Here is a 23189-nt window from a genome sequence, read left to right as displayed (position 1 = left end):
CTAAAGTGATAGATGACATGAAATAAAATCTTTTTTTCTAAAACGACTGATAATTTGAAACAGAGTGAATATCTCATTTTAAAGTAAGGTCGTGAGAAAACCAGAATTATTAAATATTGCATAATACATAGATGTATTTCTCCCAGCATATGGGTCCCAATAAATATATGTTAGTATATAGGTGTCGTACAGACAATCTGAGAGTCAGATGGACTCGTGTACTTCTTTATTGTTATGAATAAACTAATAAATATAAGCATTCTTTATCTTATTTCATATTGTCTGTCTCAAATATTATATGTTTATATATATTGAATATAAGTAACTAGATAAAGCCCATGGAATGGAATGGGTGTCACATTGAGGATCTGTGATAGGAATCACGGTCATGAGGGCTCAATGACACCGCACGTCCATTGGCAGAAATATGTTCCTAATCTAGATACACCGAGAGTGGGATTGGTGATCTTGGGTCAAATCATGTGATTGACATGATAACTAAGTTAAGAATACAGTTCATGACAGACAAGTCTAATAGGAACCTAATATAAGTATAAGATATACGTGGAGACAGATGTCATTATGTGAAAAGTTAGGATTAGTTTGGTAATTGACCAAGGTTAGGTCAAAGTTTGATTTTGATGATGTAATTAAATTCTATAGTTAATTTCATGGGTTCAAAGTGATTATATGTAAGTTTAAGGATAAATGGTCTTGACTTGTGAGTTGCCATATAATTGGCATAAGCTTTGTAAGAAAAGATGAAATTAATAAAGTGTGTGTCTTATAATAATACATAGCATTGTATCATTTTATTGAGAATTGTCTTGGATTCCTATCTCTATGAGTGCCTAGAGACATCGTGGTTGATCCTACTTTGGAAGAAGATAGGTAACTTGCGCGACAAGTAAGCCATTTTGTGAAGCTTCAAGATGTAAGCTCTATGTTTAAGGGATTCTCTCCTATCTATGTGCTCCATCATGGTTAGTGGACTTTGGTTAGTATTGTATGATTGTCTTCTGATACTTGGTATAAATGCATTCATATAGAACTATATGATAATATGATATGTTTTGTTCTGATGTGATTTCTGTTATAATTCTTGGCCAATGAATTTATGCGCACTGATTTTCGCTTGGGGTCCTCTCTTGGGATTGACTGTGTACACCTCTGTTATAAGTTGAGTTTCTCTTGGGGTCCACCCTTGGGAACACAAGTGTTTATTTTCGCTTAGGGTCCTCCCTTAGGATCCTCCCTTAGGAATGACTACGTACATCTTTGATAGGATATGTGAATATGCTCAGTTATGTTATGATATTTGTTTATATGATGCTTTGTATACTCTGTATCTGACTTTCATGTAAGATGTGGGCCCAGGGTATGGAGATTTCTCTGTAAACCTGGAGCTTACTGAGATTCGTTATCTCACACCGTCTACGAACATCATTTCAGGTGTGCAGATAGCCGGTGAGCCCTCACGGGGCAAAGATACGACCCGTGGCTAGAGATGCCGTAATGGAAATGTATGTTTTGGACGATTCATCACCACTATTTAAAGACATGATCTTGGGTAGCATTATGCTACTATTATTTTGGAAGACATGTATTTATTGCTTATTCGAGTTCTATTCATTTTGGGATCATGATGTGTGATCCATTGTACTATATATGGTCTGTATATATTTTGTACATGTCTTCTGCTTCGATGCATGTACGTTCGGGTATTCAGGAATGTTATATGATGATGTAATATTCATATATGTGCATGTGTTGAGTTATGTATGATGTTAGACATAGTGGCACAGAACCAACTATTATATGATATGTTTAAGATGACATGTTTATCAGGTATGGATTATGATAGAGAGACTTAATACCTATTTGTTCAGTTTTCAACCATTACGCTATCAGATTTTAGACATCGTCGGGATTGACACTTGTTATCATATCCGGATGGTCAAGGGCCATTGTATATGGTCATTGAGAAAAGATGAATGCTTAGAAAAGGAATTATGATTAATAAAAAAGAATGGATGAAATGTTATATATCATGTGAAACGAAATAAAGAAAAGAAAAAAGTAAACTCGTATTTTCATAAGCTAACACAAGAGTATAAGTTAAGTCTTTCATGGATGCATGTTTTAGTATCATATGTATGTTAATTGAACTGGTTCGAGACGAAGATGTTACAATATGCATGTCATAGAAAAATTGCACATGTTTCTATTATGCATGTCCAAAAGCGACTAGTATAGTACGTTATGTTAGTATATAGGTGTCCTAGAGACAATCTGTTTTATCAGATGAACACCTTTTTCTATTTGGTATATCATGATTAATAAATTTGAGCAAACTTTATCTTTATCATATTTATGTCTCGCCAATATTTTATTGTTAATATGCGTTTAAAGATAAAGACCCTAGGAATAGAGCAGGTGTTCACTCGGAGATCTATGATAGGGATCACGATCATGAGGACTCGAGGACACTGAATGTCTATTACCTAAAATCTGTTCCTGGTCTTGAATCACCAAGAAAGGGTATTGGTGATTTCAATAAGACTAGTACGACATCATCTACTTGTATGGAGATACAAGGTAAGGACCTCATGGAATGCAGCTATGCTGATGCCTTAGCTGATGTCGTGGGTGGATCTGTTGAAGAACAGATAGCACTGAACTGACCCGCTTAGAGACTCCACAAGGATTCATTATAGAGAGTATCATTGGATTTGAAAAGTCTCTGAATGTTTGGTAGTGCGGATCGTCCTAGACTTTAGGATGTCATCGAATACTATGTCCTAGAGTTATACTTTGATTGTACAACTCTATCCGCCTGAAAAATGGGGAGAACACTGTACTCTTGGGTATAACTCGAATACATGAGTATAGATGGACATGCCGAAAGGACTCACAATCCCCTATAAGGGATTAGTCGTTCACAAAGACCGGTAGGGCTGAGATGACTTCTAGTTGACTCGGGAATCTATGCATAGTAAGAGATCATGAAGAGTCATGATCTGTCTTAGAGTCAATAGAAGAAGATTCCTAGTTCCTGTGAAATATTATATTTAGTCAATAAAGAGATATGATACTCTATCCTTGCTCTCGACTAAATGTGAATGGCGATGTGAGGGATAATGCTGGCACGGTATCCAAATCAGAAAGGTAGATCACTTGATCAACTCAATTAGTTCTGGGGCTACAGAGCATTGCTAGTGTATCATGTAGTCATTAAATGGATTGGGCCTTTTAAAGGATTTTAAATGGTTCAAGTTTATTTATGTCAGTAACTAATTGGGCCTAATGGGTCACACACAAAGGTTATTCCTTATTGCAAGTTATAGCAAGTTTGGACCAATAATGAGTTATTGGGCTTTGTCAAGACTATGAGTCAAGTTGGGTTGGAGTAGGGACTCCAAGCCCACTTGATCCATGCGCCCTTTCGGGGCATTAGTGGTGAAAGAGTTTTCTCCACTAATGGGCCCAAATATGATGATAGGCCAAAGAGGCCTTGGGGCATGAATCCTAGTAAGTCAAAGAGTTGACTTGACCAAAATAAGGTTTGGGAAAATTTGAAATTTGAATTTTTGAAATTTGAAATTTGAATTTTTGAAATTTGAAATTTGAAATTTGAATTTGAAATTTGAAATTTGAAATTTGAATTTCGAATTCAAATTACGAACTTGGATAAGATTGAATTTATATTTGAGTTTAAATTTCAAATTGGAATTTAAAATTTGAATTTGAATTTTAAATTCTATGAGGTTAGGTTGTTGAGAATAATTTAAAATTATTTAAAGGAATAATCCAATAGAGATTGGATGAAGATTCTCTCAACTACTCTTTCATTTGAATTCGGAATTTAAATGAATATCGTTACAACAAAATTTCTGAGGAAAGGAAAGGTATTAAAGGGGCGCATAATTAAAGGGAGTGAATCAAGGAAAGTCCCTCTCATCATTCAATATGTGCGCCTAATTAAAGGGAGCTGATGTGGGGCGCATAATAAGATGGAGAGAATCAAGGAAAGTCTCTCACATCACTTTAACTTGTGCGCCTAATGATATGAGGGGCTTATGTGGTTGATCAGTTTTTATAAAAACCTGATGCATCATCTCTCCTATGAGTGTGTAGAATTCGAAAAAGAAAAAGCTTCAACCTTTCCTTCTCTCTCTCTTGTTGCACCATCACCTAACCTCAAGACACCATTATAGTCTTGAGAAAAATAATCCAAACACTTGGTAGCCTCTTCCTTGCATGCGCCTAGCCAGCCACCGAGGATAAAGAGGGATCAAGGAGAAAGAGTTCTCGCTAGCAAGAAGGAGATAACCGTGTGGATCACCATTGGAGGGCGTCATCCTTTTGCGCCTACAAGTGAAAAGGTAATTCTGAAACCCAATTTCGTTTCAACGTAAAGCATTCATACATGGGGTGTATAGATGGTCTATGCTTCCGCTGCGAAAATTTTTTGTTTTCCACCCATGTATGCGCACCATAGTATGACTATGGTGCAGTCTTTCGAACCTTCACGTTATAGATGTATGAGATAGCATAACGACTAGCATGATAGTACAATATGTGTGTTGGATGAGACTTGATAAACCCTTAATAAAGATAAAAGAAACCCTTAAAAGGAACAATTGTTAAGTGCATGATTGCCTTCCGCCATCGGCACAAATTGAATCCCTTCGACATGGTGGTGCTCTACAACTCAATTGGGACCCACTATTTCATTGGGTAAGATGAGTGCTTGAAGTGTGAAGACACTTAGGATAGTGGTTTATGCTTGACCGGGTGGATAAGTTGCAGGCTCAGCCGTGCTTATGTACTTGGGGCAATGGTGCTAGGATAGTTGCATGAGATGCACCACTAAGTGACAAAGAATTGACAACCTGATGTTAAGAGAATGTATGAGATACTGTTGATAGTGATTAACTCATCATTTAATTTGTTCTTGCGGTCTCAGACGAGGATTAAAGGAAATGATCGTTCTCTTAACCCACTACGGAAATTTTTAAGAAGAATAACCCGAAGTCAATATAGTAAGAGTCATTGGCTTGCATAAAATAATGGGAGGGGCCATTTATTTAAAGTCTTTAATAATATAGTCATCAACTCATCCCTTTCAGCTAAATATGTCTGGTCATTTGTCTCTGTGTACTATTCTCGAAACGAACAAGTTGACTACTCCTAATTTCATGGATTGGTATCGGAACGTTAGAATTGCTCTGCGGGGCAAAAATGTTGCTTATGTCCTTGACGCTCCTTTACCTGTTGCACCTAAGGAAGGGGAACATGAGTTCGTGGAATTTGATTTCGAGTCCGACAAGCAACACTTGGATGATAATGTGTTGGCTTGCTACATCTTGCTGGCATCCATGTCGCTCGAGCTGCAAAAGGAGCATGAGCATATGGATGCACCCCCCATTATGCTTCATCTCAAGGAGTTGTATGATAAGAAGGGTAGGCATGAGAGGTATGAAACCTATAGGGAATTGTTCTGTGCAATATGACTGAAGACATGTCTGTTAGCAGCCATGTCCTGAAGTTAATAGCGCTCATTGAGAAGGTAGAGAGTCTAGGTTTCATAATGGATGCAAAATTAAGTAATTGTAGATACAAAGTATGTTTTGATGATAACAAAATGACAACAACAAAAAGAGAAGAGTATTAATCAAGAGCAAAAAGCATCAACCATATGTGGATATTGAAGATGTATGATATAGCCACACAAGAAGAGTAATGACATATCAAAGTAACAAGATCATTGGATCAAGAGCAACAAGAAATGATTAGAAGAGCAACACCAAGATCAAAGATAACAAACCATAGACAACATCTAACAGAAGCTTAATATCATAACCATGGTGAAAAATGATCAAAACCAACAAAGTGTCAATCATTGTCATATCCAACAAGTCAAAGCATCAAGCTCAAGTAAAAATCCAAGACACAAGACATGAAGCTATGTCTAAAATTATATTTAGAATATATCTTTAGGACTTAGAATATATGTGAGGGTATATGGTAGATTGCATTGCATGAGCTCAGAGTTTTTCTTAAAGTAAACGTTTTTTTCGAATTGCATAATCATAACCTTTATATACTTGAAAGAAATTTGAAAAATCCATGGAAAAGATCCTTGTCATATTTTATAACTTCAAAACATATTTATCAAGTCAAGATCTTTCACAAAAAGTGATTGGAAGCAAGCTAGAACACATTTGAACTTAAAATTTGTTGCATAATTTTGCTGCTTTCTTCCATACATTTTTTCGTATCCAAGATAATGGATTTGAATCTTGTGTTCTTCATATAAGTTGTAGATCTTTCTTTTATCTTTCCAACAAGACCAAGATCACATAAATCCGACAAGAATAGCTCAAGATATGCTCAAAATACGAAACAATGTTATTGTTGTCGAATCCAGCCTTCCAATAGGTTGGGAATCGATTCCCTGCACATGGTAATCGATTCCTCAACTAGGAAATCGATTGCCCCCATATGGAAATCTATTCCCTCTTCCTATAAAGGTTGGGAATCAATTCCCTAAGTATGGGAATCGATTCCCCGTGCGACAGAAAGCCTATAACAACTATAAACCGCTAGTTTTGATGAAAATCACTATAAATACTTTCCTTATGTCCCTAAAACATTTTGATCATTATTCCTACACATCTTAAGGATGATTTGAAAGCTTTTACACTATCATTTTCATATTCTTTCATAACTTTCAAAACTCAAACATATTTGAGCTCATATCTTGAAAATCCATATACCCATAGTGCTTCAAGTTGTATATCCACACTTTGAGAGTGTACATTCATTTCCAAATATTTTTCTCCTTTTATTCTTGAGTTGAAAGGGTTGTGAGACCCATTGTTTGAGAGGTAGCCAAATACCTAAGTAAATTTGGAGTGAATTGTAAGGTTGTCAACTACCCGTAAACTTGGAGATTGTAAGGTATGCAAGAACCCGAAGTCTTAGAAGATTGTAAAGGTTTGTCAAGCACCCGTGAAGCTTGACCATTAGTGAAAGAGTTGAACGAGCGACTTCAGTCTGGACGTAGGTCACAAGTGGTGGTGACCGAACCAGGATATATTGTGTTTGCAATTCTCTAAACTCTAAACTCTTTATTTTTAGCACTTTAATTGCTTCTTTGATATCTTGTATGTTCTAGAATAAGTGCTATAATTATGATATATTATGTATTATGGATTGTTTGAATATATTGATTAGCTTTTCAAAGTTTTCTTGAAATGATTATTTAGAAACTAGAAGGGGCTTTTGCGAAAATCTTGTAACACTCAATTCATCCCCCCTCTTGAGTATGGAAGCCACATTCCTAACAGTAATGACTTGGTTCTATCACCACTTCTTCCTTCCTTTAGTGGGTTCATTATGAACTACAACATGCATTCGATAACTGTTTTCACTGCCTGAGTTGTTAAGCATGTTAACAACTGTTAAGGTGTCTATCAAGAAGGACAAGACATAAGCTCTTCTTATTTGTGGGTCTTCCAAGACCAAGGATAAAGGTAAGGGGAAAGAGCTTGCGAAGTCCAATCCCCTCAAGCCCAAAGGAAAATCCAATAAGAAGAAGGAAAAGGCCAAGGGTAAGGGCAAGGACAAAAGTAATGCTGAGTGCTTCCATTGTGGCAAGAAAGGCTATTGGAAGAGGAACTATCCAGACTACATCAAGGGAGTGATGGGCAAGAAGCATGGTGATACTTCTACCACAAGTATTTATGTGATTGAGATTATTTTTTTTGTGCTAACCGACTTCATGGGTATTGGATATAGGTTATGGTTCTCATATCTGCAATATGCTGCAGGTGCTTAAGAATCCAATGAAGCTAGACAAGAACGAGGTGAATCTTCAAGATGGGAATGGAGGAAGAGTTAGTGCATTGGCTATTGGAGATGCTGACGTTGTTTTTCCTACGGGCCTTATGTTGCATTTGAAGAATTGTCTTTATGTTTCAAACATTTCTAGAAACATTACTTCTATTTCTTATTTAGAACGAGATGGTTTTATATTTACACTTAAGAGTGCTGAGTTTTCTGTCATTACGAATGATATTGTTTTTGCTACTGCTTCTTTGGTAAAAGGCTTATATGTTCTAGAAATGGGAAATAAAGTCCTCAATATGAATGTGAAATGATACCTTGGATAGATAATTAATCTTATCTTTGGCATTATATACTAGGACACATAAACGAAACAAGACTGTCTAGGAGGCTACATGCGAATGGATACCTAGATTCCATGGATTTAGAATCCTATGAACCTTGTTAGTCTTGTCTAGCTGGAAAAATGACTCAAACTAAGCCCAAAAAGCTTGAGAGTATAGGGCTAGTGAGTTGTTAGGACTTATTCACTCTGATGTATGTAGCCCAATGTCTATCGAGGCTAAAGGAGGATATTCTTACTTTATTACCTTTACTAATGATAAGTCAAGATTTGGGTATATGTACCTGATGAGACATAAATTTGAGGTCTTTGAAAAGTTCAAGGAGTATAGGAGTGAGGTAGAGAAACAACAATGCAAGAAGATTAATACACTACGATCAGATCGTGGTGGCGAATATATGAGCAACGAGTTTCAGGATTATCTAAGGGAGAATGAGACTCTCTCACAGCTTACTGTGCCCTACACGCCACACTAGAATGGAGTATCTAAAAGGAGGAACCAAACCTTGTTGGACATGGTTAGGTCCATGATGAGTGAGACAAAACTCCCAAAAACATTTTGGGGGTATGCCTTGAGCATTGCAACATACCTTCTGAATAGGGTATCTTCTAAATCTGTTTAAACCACTCCGTATGAGATATAGACTGGTATGTGACCCAACTTGAGCTACCTCAAGGTTTGGGGATCTCCGACATATGTCAAGGCATTGACATCAGACAAGCTTAATGCTAAGAGCACTAAATGTCTATTTGTGGGGTATCCCAAAGGACTAAGGGATGCTACTTTTACTCAGTGGATGATCACAAAGTGTTTGTGTCCAAGAAAGCTGAGTTCTTAGAGAAGGATCTTCGTTCTCAAGGAGCTAGTAGGAGTAAAGTTGAACTTGAGAAAGTTCAAAGTCCACTAGAACAGATTAAGAAACTCGAGTCTACTCTGCAGACGACGTTCTCCAATGAAGAAGTAAGCACACAACTTCGTAGGTCTACTAAGGTTAGTCAACCACTTGAGAAGTACGGTTATGTGATTGATAATCAGCAAACTGTTGAGGATGGCGAACCTAGTAGCTATGAGGATGTGGTCAAAGATGTTGACTCCCCCAAATGGCTTGAAGCCATGAGATCTGAAATAGACCCGATGCATCAAAACCAGGTATGTACTTTGGTTCCACATCTAGAAGGAATGGTTCCTATTGGATGCAAGTGGGTCTTTAAGAGAAAGACTGATGCAGAAGGCAATGTTCAAACCTATAAGGCTAGGTTGGTTGCGAAAGGGTATCGTCAAAGACAAGGAGTTAACTATGACGAGACTTTCTCTCACTTGTTGCCATGGTCAAGTCTGTTCGGGTCATGCTAGCTGTAGCAACATATAAAGACTATGAAATTTGGCAAATAGATGTCAAGATCGCGTTCTTGAATAGGTTCTTGAAGAAGGAGGTGTATATGACACAACCTGTAGGTTTTGAGTCAAAAGGCTAGAAGCATATAGTATGCAAACTTGAAAGGTTAATATATGGGCTATAGCAAGCATCACGAAGTTGGAACATTCATTTTGATGAGGTCATTAGGAGTAACGATTTCAACAAGAACTAGGATGGGCCTTGTATTTACAAGAAGGTTAGTGGGAGCAATGTTGTTTTCTTGGTGCTATATGTGGATGACATACTGCTGATAGTGAATGACATCCCAATGCTTCAAATTGTTAAGGAGTGGCTTTCTGAAATCTTCACCACGAAAGATTTGGGAGAGACGACCTATATACTAGATATAAAGATCTATAGAGATAGATATAAGAGGTTGGAGATGATATGCCATATGTTTTGACTAGAACCAAAGGGGTTGAGATTCTTAGTCTTTATCTCTATATTTATAGTATGCATCATGATCTGTTTGTAGGTTAAACTGACCTCCTTTGTATGACAGTTTTGTTATGTCTTTTGATTGGTTCAATTTTGTGATCTTTATAACTTATTTCTTATTGCTGGCTATAGGGTTGAGACTTAATTGGGTTGAGACTTAATTGAATGCTTGTTTGTGCTGTTCAATCATTGGCTAGATGAGATGGTGGTGTTTTGAGTTATTGAAGAAATCCCGCAAGACGAGGTGTTTACATATTCTTAGGAGACGTTTGGTTGAGGAGAAATTTTTTGAATACTAGGGAAATGTAATTACTAGAAAAATGGTTGGAAAGTGAGTTTGGTAGGAAAGTTAAAAAAAATTGTTTGGTTGGTCAAAATTTTACCAGGAAAATTGAGTTAAATTTTGCGAGTCTTTGTTTGGTTGAAGGTGAAATTATGATGGGTAAATGTGTTGAAATACCAAAAATAACCCTTGATATTTTAGAGATGTAGACATGTGTACTTAGAAGAGGGCAATATGGTAACACTCTTCATTCACCTTTTTGCATTTTAGCTAGTTTTCTAGGAATATCACATCCTAGATAGTAAAGTTTTACCATGATTTGCTTTTAATTTTGGACATACTTGTGAAGGATGGGGAAAAAAGAAGCATAGCTAAATTTTTTTAATCTTTCTACCAAAAAAAACAATCAGGGGGCGTTTAGTTGAGGAAATTTTTTTGAAATAGTAGGGAAATGTAATAGATAGAGAAATGATTGAAAAGATAGATAAAGTGAGATAGGTAGAAAAATGTACAAAAAAGTTGTTTGGTGGGAAAAAACTTTACTGGGAAAATTAGGTAACTTTATGAAATCAACAGTGCATTAAAAGTCAGATAATCGGTTTTTCGAAAAATCCCACCTTCAAATTGGGTTTCTAAACAGTGCGGATATCTATGTTTTTCATAAATCCATACAAATTGGGTAGATGAGTTTTTGGTGAAAATACGTTGAAACAAACATGGTGTTTCTAAAAGCCATTCTTGAGAAACATAGATATCTGCTGAGAAGCTCCCAACCAAACACCACCTCATAGAATACCACTTCAAGATAGATGGGGAAGCAAATAAAAAACTTCAACCAAACGCACCCTTAGTGTTTCTTACTTGTTAAGGAATCTTTTAGGCTTGTTCTATTGATTAGCCTTTACCTTAGTTCAATGGGCTTCTTATCTTTGAGCCCAATATTATTGATCAAGATCATGATTTTATACATAATTGAGGAGAAAATTTCTAAAACAAATGATAGTTGATTAAAAGAAAAGTTAACATAGGAGATACATACTATAATTTGCCTCGAAAACAAACCAAGATCAGTGGTTTGGCTTTGTAATAATTGAGTTTTGTTTTTAAAATTTGGGTTTAACTTTTCTTATGTTGTAGGATTGTAGGAGAGAAAAAAAGTAGAGAGAAGTTAAATGTGGGTCCCATATTTTATATTAAAAAAGAAAAGAAAAATTATTTGGCACGGAAAACGAATTTGTGTAGGAAAATGAGATTAACTCATGTGACATGAGAGTATTATTTCCCTTAAAATTTAGTAGAATGGTCAAATGGGACGCTATGTATCATTGAGATCCCATAATTATTTAGGATATAAAAATGTGAAAAATGCTGACACCACATAGCAGCCAGCCAGCCAATAACTGCAAAAAGAAAATAATTATAACGTAAATACATTCATCCAATCAAAGGCATCCAAGAATCCAACCATCACCAATTACATTCAAAAGCATACAAGTAACAGGAGATACAATTAAATCGAAAAAAACGCGTTGCGGATAATAGAAAAAAAAATAAGAAAGGCAAAAATAAAAAGTATAGAGACCCCTTTCCGTTCAATTTTGAGGTAAAAGAAAAAGAGTGATCCAGTCTTTTTCGTTCTAGATCCAAAGAGAGTGTGTGTGTGTTTGCGGTGTGCAATGGCGAAAAAGGCAGTGCTGATTGGAATCAACTACCCGGGAACGAAGGCTGAGCTGAAAGGATGCATAAACGACGTGTGGAGGATGCACAAATGCCTGATCGAGCGATACGGATTCTCCGAAGATGACATCACCGTTTTGATCGATACGGATTCGTCGTATACGGAGCCAACTGGGAAGAACATACGATCGGCGTTGACTAGACTGATCCGATCGGCGGAGCCTGGCGATGTGCTGTTCGTCCATTACAGCGGACACGGCACTCGCCTCCCTGCCGAGACCGGAGAAGAGGATGACACTGGTTATGATGAATGCATTGTTCCTTCTGATATGAACCTCATCACTGGTTGGTCAACTCTTTTATTTTTATTTTTTTGGTTTCTTTTTTGTTGTTTGATTTTTTTTTTTGTTTAATTAAATGAATTGTTCATTTTTTTTAATACTTTTTTTTTTTCCCTTACTCGTCCTGTATTGATGCGCTTTTACTTATAATGTAAGTTAACATTTTTCTGCGAGTTTCTCAGAAACTATGGTCAAAATTTGGTCCCTCTTGGTCAGTTGGGTGTGCGGGGGTACAAATGAAGTAAAAAGAAATCATAGATCCGCTTTTTAGTAGAATTGTATTGAACACTGATTCATGACTTTTTCTTACTGATTAATACCCCGTTATGAAACCCACCCTTATTTGTGATGTTTATTATGTATTTGTTTTATAGTAATTCTGGTTTTATTATCAACTTAATTCAATTCTAGCAGTAGCAGTGTTTTTTTTTTTTTTTTTTTTGGATTGGCATGATTCTTGTGGAAAGTAATAAACCATTTGTGTGTGTGTAAACAGATGATGATTTCAAGGAATTTGTGGACGAGGTCACTAGAGGTTGTAGGCTGACAATTGTATCAGATTCTTGCCACAGTGGTGGCCTTATTTCAGATGCTAAGGAGCAGATAGGAGATAGCACAAGGGGAGGAGAAGAGCAACATTCTGGGTCTGGCTTTGGATTATCAAGCTTTATACATCAGACAGTGGAAAATGCTATCGAGTCTCGCGGAATTCATATCCCTTCAGCATTGCGTCACCATGGTCGCAGGAATGATGATAATGATGATGAAGACAGGGACATTGAACTTCCACACGGGCGACACGGCTATGCAAAGAATAGGTCTCTGCCCCTTTCAACCCTCATTGAAATACTAAAACAGAAAACTGGAAAAGATGATATAGATGTCGGGAAAATTAGACCTACACTGTTCGATGTTTTCGGGGAAGATGCTAGCCCTAAAGTAAAGAAGTTCATGAAGGTTATCTTGAATAAACTCCAACATGGCGGCGGTGCAAGTGAGCAGGGCGGAATCTTGGGGTTGGTGGGTAGTCTTGCTCAAGAGTTTCTCAAGCAAAAGCTGGATGAGAATGACGAAGGATACGCTAAACCTGCTCTAGAGACACGCGTCGGAAGTAAGCATGAGGCATATGCTGGATCGACCAGGCGCGGCGTTCCAAATGGTGGAATTTTAATGAGTGGCTGTCAGACAGATCAGACTTCTGCAGATGCAAGTCCTGCCGGAAATTCTGACAGCGCTTATGGAGCTTTTAGCAATGCAATACAGGCTATAATTCAGGAGACTGATGGTGCAGTTACAAATCAAGAGCTTGTTCTGAAGGCTAGAGAGAAGCTGAAGAGGCAGGGTTTCTCTCAACAACCTGGACTCTATTGCACTGACAACCATGTTGATGCTCCTTTCGTGTGCTGATCTGTTCTCATCTTATGCAGAGAGAGAGAGAGAATAATGTGTGTTTTGTATGGTATGCTCGTGTGTTGATGTCTGTGTTTGGACAATACATGTTTGCACAAAAGGAATATTTACTTCAACTATTATTCCAATGATCATTTACGATATCTGATACAAAATAGTTCAAATTCGGACTGGACTATCCAATACACCCTAGCTAGAATAATGTATTTTGTATGGTATGCGTTCAAATTCGGACTGGACTATGCAGCAATACACCCTAGCTAGAATAATGTGTTTTGTATGGTATGCTCGTGTGTTGATGTCTGTGTTTGGACAATACATGTTTGCTCAAAAGGAATATTTACTTCAACTGTTATTCCAATGATCATTTACGATATCTGATACAAAATAGTTCAAATTCGGACTGGACTATCCAATACACCCTAGCTATCTACTGTTTCACTTTCTCAGTGAATCATCTTTACAAATATACAAAATCGAATTATATGCCAAAATGGGTGATAAAATAATAACAAAATGAGACTGCACAATTGTGTTGCTTGGCGCAGAGGATGAGTCCTTCTCCTCTCCAAAAAATTCAGCATCAATGGATGAGCCTTTTCCTAAAACCAAAAAATGCTTGTTGACTTCCAAAGACACAATGTATTGGCTGTAGTGCAAGCAACTTTCAGAAGGCAGCACCTAAGTACAAACTTGTTAAAAACCAAAGGTGAGCGAAGACTATTGTCAAAGGTCAATCCTCAATTTCTTGGACCCATGCTAAACCTGCAAATTATGTAAGGCAAAATTAGGTCACTTTCTTTATCACATTTGACCAAACTAAAGCAGATCAAGATTCAGAGAGAACATTTATCTATTAATTATTTCATATGTACTGAACTGAATACAACTTCCCATCAGGCTAACAAAAAAAACCCTGTTTTAAAAGAATAATTACATCAATTTTAATATATATTAATGCGGTAGGAAACAATACCGGATTAAAAAGAATTTTTTTATCACAGTGCATTCTTTCAATCTGTTAAAGAAGTATATAAACCATTGATTGGGCCTTTTAATGGTTTATACTATTCTCTAACAATTATGAAAGTGTACATTACATGCTTCAAGTACAGATTTAAGACTTTCTTTGTGTGGATGCCCTAAACGGCATGCCACCTAGCACAAAGAGAGGTTCCTATTTTACAATCAGGAGATGTTACTACAGACTCAATGTTATGAACAAAATATGTTACATTCGAAGGCTGCACAGGATTATGAACAGAAAAGATACTTTGAATTTTTTGTGGAAGACAGATTGAGTTATCACACAAATTGATTCCATGAAACATATAAAGGCAACTCGAGTCAAGTGTTCCTTCAAGTAAAATTTTGTCTGACCCCTCCACATCCCCTTCCTCTGTAATTATGACCACCAGAACGTCCCTTGCCTCTATTTGAGCCATACAAACTGTTTCCACGGTCAAAACCAGTGCTCTGTTCTTAAGCAATTAGTACTTCAGATTGCTTAACTATCATTTGTTCATGTGTCATCAACTATATTCTAAGATCTTCAATGGAATAAGCTTTCTTGCGTCCATGAACTGTTGTAACAAAGGCCATATATTTTGATGGAAGCCTTCGAGTACGAGTTCACCTTTTGCCTTGAGTGAATCACAAAGACTATTGATGCATGAAAGATACTCTTTCACAGTCTTTGATCCTATTTTGATTGAGTGCAGTTCTGACCTTAACTGCCTTGCCTTTGATTTTATCATTTCATGAAATAACTTATGTATTTTGTCCCACGCCTCATGCAAATATTTCACTACTAGGATATCATTCACTATTGATTCAGAAATGGTTGAAAGAAGCCTTGACAAATGTAAAGAACCAATTCTACTCAAAAGCTTAAGCTATTAAGTGAAGGTCCATCATTATGTGAAAGCCCATCAATGATTTATATATACTTCTCTAACACAATCCAATGGATTACTTTGAGAGATGTTCATTCTATACATAATTATTCTCAGATGTAAGATTGACTTTGATTTACTCCTATGTCAACAAATCATGATAGAGATTTTGCTGCATAACAATTAGAAACTCCTACCATACCGATTTTTCATATAAAACAAGATAACTAAGTATACGGTGGTCCATCTTCAGAATTTTTTTTTTGGAAATTACTTTAATTTTAAGAAATCAGCTGCCAACGCAAGCAGCCGACGCTCCCCTTCCCAGCATCTGTTCTTCACATCACTGGTCTCTTCTTGCTCGCCAACAGCCCCTCATTCAGTCTTGTTGGTTAGCAGCCCAGATCTGGTTCATCTTAGTAGTGGGTCATTGGTTCCCACTCTATTTGGGTACTGTTCACATGCTTCTCTGGCCATGTGCCACCTGTCATCACTCCTAAGTCCTAGCCCCATCTCAGTCACCTCTTGGAGACCGCAATGGCCTCAAGTCCAAGTCCAGAACATCCTCATTTATTCGAAGTAACCAATCCATCACATAATGTTCTCATCGATTATGCCTTCTGTTGAGACTTTTTCATGAGACTCTAGAAGGGTTTGGGTTCACTCATTCATACATGGATTAAAATTGTTTATGGCCCAACCACTTTTATGCCGAGCTCACTTTGAGTAAAAACGAATAATGGGATAATTTTTATTTAAGGTTGCAAAAAGCCCAAAGCCTCAAGTCCAGAACCCTGTTCAGAAAAAGTAAGGGCCCAAAGCCCAAGTTCCAGTAACACCAGCTCTGGCCCAAATGTGCTAGTCCAAAGAAAGAACACAAGGCCAAAATATTTGGACAAAGACAGAATCATGCAAGCAAGGAGATTTGTGGGTGGTGTGCGCTATAGTGGTCCAAGATATTTGTGAAGATTCACAGTGCACGTGACAGATCTAATGGGCAAAAAAACAATGCTGATGTACAAAGGAACTGTGCACATTGTGAACAAAACCATGCATTTGGGAGGAATATTAAAGGAGAATGGGGGTAATGGTTTGAGGACAATCTTAGACAACTGCTGTTTGTATTTTTGAGGACTGTTTTCTATATTTCTTTATGTTCTTGAACACATTTTATTTTGGGTTGTATTAGCAGAGCATATCTTGAGATGTGCTGCTGCAGCTGCAGTAGGCTATATTTCGTTTTGTGGTTCTATAAGTTTAATTTATTGTTGCTGTTTTGATGCTGACCCCGAAATGAGGATGAGCTAAATTACTTTTTGGGATGGGTTGAAAGATTACCTATCCTCCCTTATGCTATTTGAACTTGGTTTTAATTTTAAGTTGATTATTCAGAGTCTCGTGTCTCGGGTTCGATCCTCACTACCCCCCACTTTCTTTATAGTGAAATTTCTTTCTTCGCACAGGTAGGTAAGCCTGGGCATTGTCCACCCTTCAAACTCAGTGGGCTCTCATGTGAGGGGGCGTGTTGAGATATATAAAACCATTAATGTAGCCTCACCCAACAGCTTAAGCTTTTGGGTTGAATTGGTTCTTTACAGATATAATTTTGCAATAGTTATGGTTTCTCCGTGAACCTAATTTTATTAATATGAAATTGATGAAAGCAGTAATGGAGACAAGCTCCTTACAAACACTAATTGTAGAAAAAAAACCCAAAAGTTCACCCTTAGAACCAACACACCTAGGTTCCAAGAGATTCCCAATTTCCCCAAATATTCACTTAATTCATGCCTCCCTTACTACACACGCTCCCCCTCCTTTTATCCTATACTCCAAAACAATTCCCTAACTAACTAACTAACTCCCTTAATTTTAAAGCCCATCAATACTCCCCCTCCAAAACTAACATTGTCCTCAAGGTAAAGAAAAAGGATAGGTAATGTGAAAGAACTCTCACTCAAGTCCCATTGTTTGAAGCACCTTGACCACATTGGTAGCTTTAATTCCATTTTCTTTACATCAACCTCCATGCCTTCACAGTCGCAGAACTGCCCTTCCCCTTCCAGCTCTAGGAGCTAGGAACCAAAGAGAAATATGCTTCCCCATGAAACCCATTTTGGGCGCCACTAAGAGCTTCAAACAAGGAAAAGCATTGTGTTCATGTGATGCTTGGAAACCTCTTCTTCTTCTTGTTTTAGAGCTTGTGAGGTAAGGAACCATAGATTTCCTTGATTTCTTTGATTTTGATGACCTAGGGTTTCCTAAGTTTTGAGGATTTTTTGATTGGAAGTGTAATGTGTTGAAATTAATGATGGATATGTGTATATTTTGGTTTTGGAATGTTGATTGAGGTAAAAATTTGGCGGAAACCCCACACTTGTACCCACTATAACTATTGGGTTAGGGTTTCTTATTTGAAGTTGAAAGATTGAGGTAAGCTTCTTATCCCTTGTTCATGGAAAGGAAGTGGTATAAATTATTGTGATGTATGTATTACAAGTAGTTTTGGTTGGGTCCATGCCATGAAATAGGTTGTTGAAGGATTTTGAACTTGTTGGCTTTGGAACCTAAAGACTAAAGGCTTGAGAAGAGATCATCAAAGGTAAACTCTAAGGATTAGTCTCACTTGTTGTTCCACCATGCTCCTTTGGAGTAATGGTTATTGTATTGGATGATTGGTTGATTATTAGTTATATGGCATAGCTGCATTCATATAGAGTTGTTATACATTGGGGTATGGACCAATGAACAAGCATTAGAGGCTTGATTGTATGGTTAGTATACGGGCTAATGTATAATTGAATGCTTGAATTGATGAATTGATTGTTAGTTCTTTGGCCAATTGAACATGGATATGGACTTCCCTTGGGGATTTATCCTAAGAGGTACGGCTCATTGAAGTTCTATACGCACACTAGTTTTAAGGTATGTCTCATTGGAGTGGTTCTAGTGTACTGGGTGCACAAGTTAAATCAATTATGTATTGCCTTTGTTTATATGATGCTTGTTATGCCATGTGTTCTAACCATTTATGCAAGAAAGTGAACTCAAGCGTGGAGTAATATCCCAAGGACCCTAAGTTTACTGAGATTATTATCTTACCCCATGTAGGGACTATATGTAAGGACAATGTTTCTGGTATAACAAGAGAAGGAGCTAGTACTTCCAAATGATAGGAGTCTACGTAACACATGAAGATTCCTCTTTTTGACTTGGCATATTTTGTAGATGATAGCATGATAGGACCATTTTTTAGATATGTAATTGGTTAACGGCATATATTGGATTGTATAAATATGGTCTACTTTTAGATTTGTGAATGAAAAGTTAAGTGCAACTGCAGTAAGGCACTGATGTTTTGATTATACATATGTTAAGATCAATGCTTCGTAATGAATTAGATGGCTTGAAGCCAAGAATACTAGTAGTACATCGATCATTATGATAAAAAATTTATGAATCACTTGGAATGTGTACTTGATGATTGGTTCTTTTGTGCAGTTGATAACATATTTATTAGGTGAAAGAATTGAGTTTATACTCTTGAATAGGATCTAAGACACAAATAAAGACCTTGAAATTAGAACTTAGTGCTTGGGGGCGCTAAAACCCGATTAAGGTCAGAAAGACCAAAGTTGAGGGTGCTACAGCGCACTTGAAGGGGCTAAAATGCGCTTCAAGTCAGTAAGCCCCAACTTGAGGGCGCTATAGCGCGTTGGAGGGCACTATAGCGTGCTAAATAATAGAAAAATACCTGTTGTCCGTGCAACAATGGGCTATTGGGCGCTACAGCGCATTAAATAAAAGCAAAACCCGCTGGTGCACGCTCTAAAGCGCGCTCTTAGGCGCTAAAGCGCGTTGTGCCAGTTTCATTAACTTCCCTTTTACCCCTCTAGGCTTATGTGGGTCACTTGTTATAAGGTTGTAGGCTTATGTAGGACCCTTTTTAACCAAGATAATCTTTATAACTAAGGAGTTAGATGTTAACGAGCATGAAATGAATGTTATATAAAAAGAAAAAATTTATTCATATTTTCCCCATAACAACATCTTATTTCACAATCTTACACATCATGTAATTCTAAGTAATTAAGAATTAATTTTAGCTGCATTTAATACCATAATTAAGTTAATACATCGGATGCACATAGAGTATTATATGTAGCAGCTATCCTGTTATAGCACTTTTGGGGTCGGTCACTGCACTATCCATGATTGATAACTATATTGTATATACTGTAAGTAATCAAGATTTGGTTTCTATTACTTATATTAATTCCTACTTTCCATATCTTTTTAATCTTCTAATATTAAAAATTGTAATTTCCTAGTCTCCTATTAAATAAGATTGTAAATTATACATAAATAAAAAGTTTTGTTGAGAGTTCCCTTGAGTAATTCAGAAATCCCTAATCTACATTTGCAACACTTAATAGTTTATGCTTTTCTTCGCACTTCATCACCCAGCATTCAGAACCAGAGTATTGCGAGGCTTATGACTAAAAATTGTTCTTTAAGCTTGAGAGGCACCTTTCGATCACAAATAACTCGTGAAACATTCGTCCATTTCATCTACCCAACTTGGATCCTATGATCTGCATCTCTCTCTCTCTCTCTCTCACCATTACTTTGAATGACAAATCCATGATACCTAAACCGAGCTACTTATGCTATAGTATCATCTCCAATTTTCACCTCCAAGTTAGAGCGTATCTTGCTAAAGTTACACTTCATATATTAGATTTTACTTAAAATGTCTCTACACCCTAGTTTACCATTTGATCCTTCTCTTGATTCTCCCACTAGGATAACATAATCTACAAAAATCATTCATTGAGGCAATGGAACCTGGATGTGGTTGGTTAGTAAGTATATCCAAGACCAAGGTAAAGAGGTAAGGACCAAACTTGACCTTAATGCAATCCTATAGTTACAAGGAAATAGTCAAGTGATTCCACCACCACGCGTTCACATATTAGAGTTATATTTATAATAACCAGGTATTGTTTAAATCGAAGTTTGCTTATTTCTCTCACCGTTTACATATAATTTATCTGAAAATGGATCCTGCTATGTGTTATTTAACATGATCATATCATGCGAAAGGATCTTAATCATCAATGAACAAATCAACAGTGATGATTTTGTAACTTCCTATCTCTATATTTTTTCTCTTTTATTTCTTATTATCATTGATTCACCCTTGTATAAGTTAGGATTCTTCCACATGACATGGTCATATTAAATAATACATAAAAGGATCCACTCCCAATTTATCTATACTTTAAAACAGGTCACCAAGATTTGCAAGACAATATGTGATATTAAACTAAATTAAAAACTAAAACTTTGATAAACTATGAATTATTTGAAACCAAATTGACTAACATAAACCAATTTCAAACCAGTTTTTAAATTAGCCAAACATCTAAAATCAAGCAATTGAAGATACAAATTTTATGCATTGAAGGAAAGCCAACTTTTTTTCAACAATTACATATAAATAAATCCAGGCAAAAATAAATATTATTCATCATGAATGTTCTTCAAAATCTTAAATCCAGTTCAATATTGCACATGAGTTATCTGAGGGTACAATATCTAAGTTCAAAAAAATCTCTTTATCATGCACATTGTACGAACAAATATATCCATTTTCTATCTTTTATCTAAGCAAATCATGAATATGAGGGCGAGCCTCGAGCAATACAAATATATAAAGGTAAGGTTGCATACAAGGATTTCCTCACCCCTACCATCGCAAGATAGGGTTTCATGGAGAGTTATTTTTATTTTAATGTAAGCAAATCATGAAGCCATATTCAAAAATGTGTATGTGTTCTTTAAGAGAGAGAAAACCTTGAAGCACAGCTTCGACTGCTGAATTAGGAACAAGAAGCCCAACAATACGTTGGTTATCCTCCGTAGTTTCAATGCGTACAACACGTAACCTCCTATGGCTTAGGCGGGCCTGTACAGATTTTAATTTGTAGTTTAGTTTTCTTCACAAGAAACATATTTATGTAATTTCTGAAAGTACTACCAATCAAAAAGATATCATATAATCAGTCATTAGTAAAGTCATGGGTAACTGTCTGAGCCAACTCTCAACGAAAACCTTTTCATGAAAGAAAAAAATTCTGTTGAAAAGTTACTATAATAAATTAATTCAATTTATATCAAAAATCCAAGCCATCTGCTACAATTTGCAGACAGCAAACCTCATTATTTCAAAATTCAACTCAAATCACTAGATCAAATAATAGGACAAAGTGACAAATCAATGCATGAATGGATAATTTTAGCATCAGTAAAACAGTTGTTTCATGCTAGAATATTTTGGTTCCTGGCATCTTATATGCGGGAGCAATACCTGCTTAGAAAGGGCCTTTTCTACAGCTCCCCAAACAGGAAGAATGAGGCCGCCCAAGACATTTACTTCCTGTAGTCTTCTACCAACTGTACAAAAGTTGCCAATCTTACAATTGGGACCATGCATGCACTGATAACAAAGATAAGAAGAAGCCAATGTAAGACAACAAAGAGTCAACGAAGATTACATATTTTCTCATCTTACATCTGAATGTGCGTTTTCAGATACTACCATGCAGGTATTCTACGATAGATAATACAGCAAGGGTGCAAAACATAACTTTAAAATAATTAACCTATCACTAAGTGCATGACTCAGGTATATGACAATTGTTCCAGAAGTTCACAACAATTAGACATGACAACAGCATATCCTTTGATCTTAGAACGGCAGTAGAAACAACCAAGTTCTAGGGCATATGACTAGAACATTTGCTTAGCTGCCTTGCTTTTTTTTTTTTTTTTTTTTTGGATTTTATTTATGAGTAGAGGAAGAAAATGACGGTAAGAGAGGAATGATAATCTTCTTTAAATTTCATAATATCAATGGCTGTAACAAATAAATAAACTACTCTTTATGTTGTTCTAACAGAACTAGAATCCTGCTTAAATAGTAAAAATCAGTAATTGACTTTTCGTGTCAACCATCAAGATTTCAATCACGTTGGTTTCCTTGCAAATTTACAGAGAGAAAAAAAACTTGCTGAAGAGATATACCTGTTTAGATGAAACTTCATATTCCACTTCCCAACCAGTTTGAGCCTTCTCTAACGAGGAAATTTTTTTATATTTACTTTTTAATTCAGACAGAGGCATCTCCCTATATATTTGGGGGGAAATCGTAGTGAGACAAGATAATTAAACTGAAGGGCTTAACAAGGCCTAATTAATAGAAAATACATACCGGTTTGATTCTCCAACAGGGGGACGAACTATCTTATACATACCCGAAGCAGAACTGCAACAGAATGAAGAACAAAAATAATGACACAAGCATACCAATAAGCAGATCTTGTGTGTGTTCAGCATTAGGTTGCTTCATGTAAGTATCTGTATATGCATCTTGAGAAATCATGTCTAATATTGCAATAAATTATATATATGGAATAAAATGAAAAAATTTAAAATAAGATCAAGAGGGTTTAAGAAAATTTGGAG

General features: G+C 36.5%; 2 protein-coding genes across 3 annotated transcripts; one reads left to right on the top strand and one right to left on the bottom strand.

Moving 5' to 3' along the window:
* The first annotated feature begins 11896 nt into the window (after nucleotides 1-11896).
* On the top strand, nucleotides 11897-13948 carry LOC133312013 (metacaspase-5-like). Of its 2 annotated transcripts, XM_061513147.1 has the most exons (3): nucleotides 11897-12358; nucleotides 12851-12998; nucleotides 13101-13948. In XM_061513147.1, the coding sequence occupies exons 1-3, from the start codon at nucleotides 12013-12015 to the stop codon at nucleotides 13759-13761; spliced, it is 1155 nt and encodes a 384-aa protein (XP_061369131.1). In that variant the 5' UTR covers nucleotides 11897-12012; the 3' UTR covers nucleotides 13762-13948. The 2 variants fall into 2 exon arrangements, with proteins under 2 accessions (XP_061369131.1, XP_061369130.1); XM_061513146.1 differs by having other exon boundaries at nucleotides 12851-13945.
* Nucleotides 13949-14040: 92 nt separating this feature from the next.
* On the bottom strand, nucleotides 14041-22985 carry LOC133312014 (protein FORGETTER 1-like). Its single transcript, XM_061513148.1, has 5 exons — nucleotides 22936-22985; nucleotides 22749-22851; nucleotides 22033-22161; nucleotides 21519-21630; nucleotides 14041-14529 (listed from the first exon to the last, which is right to left on the bottom strand). The coding sequence occupies exons 1-5, from the start codon at nucleotides 22974-22976 to the stop codon at nucleotides 14498-14500; spliced, it is 417 nt and encodes a 138-aa protein (XP_061369132.1). The 5' UTR covers nucleotides 22977-22985; the 3' UTR covers nucleotides 14041-14497.
* Between the last annotated feature and the right edge of the window lie 204 nt (nucleotides 22986-23189).

The sequence above is a fragment of the Gastrolobium bilobum genome, unplaced genomic scaffold, assembly GCF_033153095.1.
Source record: "Gastrolobium bilobum isolate Gb01-03AN ecotype WA unplaced genomic scaffold, APGP_CSIRO_Gbil_v1 utg176232, whole genome shotgun sequence".
NCBI lineage: Eukaryota > Viridiplantae > Streptophyta > Magnoliopsida > Fabales > Fabaceae > Gastrolobium > Gastrolobium bilobum.
The sequence above is the reverse complement of the archived record's forward strand: the minus strand, read 5'-3'. Positions and strand labels throughout refer to the sequence as shown.

What these genes read in the sequence shown, in the direction of transcription:
- LOC133312013 (XM_061513146.1), top strand. Translation starts at nt 12,013, where the DNA reads ATGGCGAAAAAGGCAGTGCTGATTGGAATCAACTACCCGGGAACGAAG. An exon ending in TGATATGAACCTCATCACTG is followed by an intron (nt 12,359 to 12,850) that starts GTTGGTCAACTC and finishes GTGTGTAAACAG; the next exon opens with ATGATGATTTCAAGGAATTT.
- LOC133312014 (XM_061513148.1), bottom strand. Translation starts at nt 22,976, where the DNA reads ATGTATAAGATAGTTCGTCCCCCTGTTGGAGAATCAAACCG. An exon ending in CCTGTTGGAGAATCAAACCG is followed by an intron (nt 22,852 to 22,935) that starts GTATGTATTTTC and finishes CCAAATATATAG; the next exon opens with GGAGATGCCTCTGTCTGAAT. An exon ending in AAAAGGCCCTTTCTAAGCAG is followed by an intron (nt 21,631 to 22,032) that starts GTATTGCTCCCG and finishes AAATCTGTACAG; the next exon opens with GCCCGCCTAAGCCATAGGAG.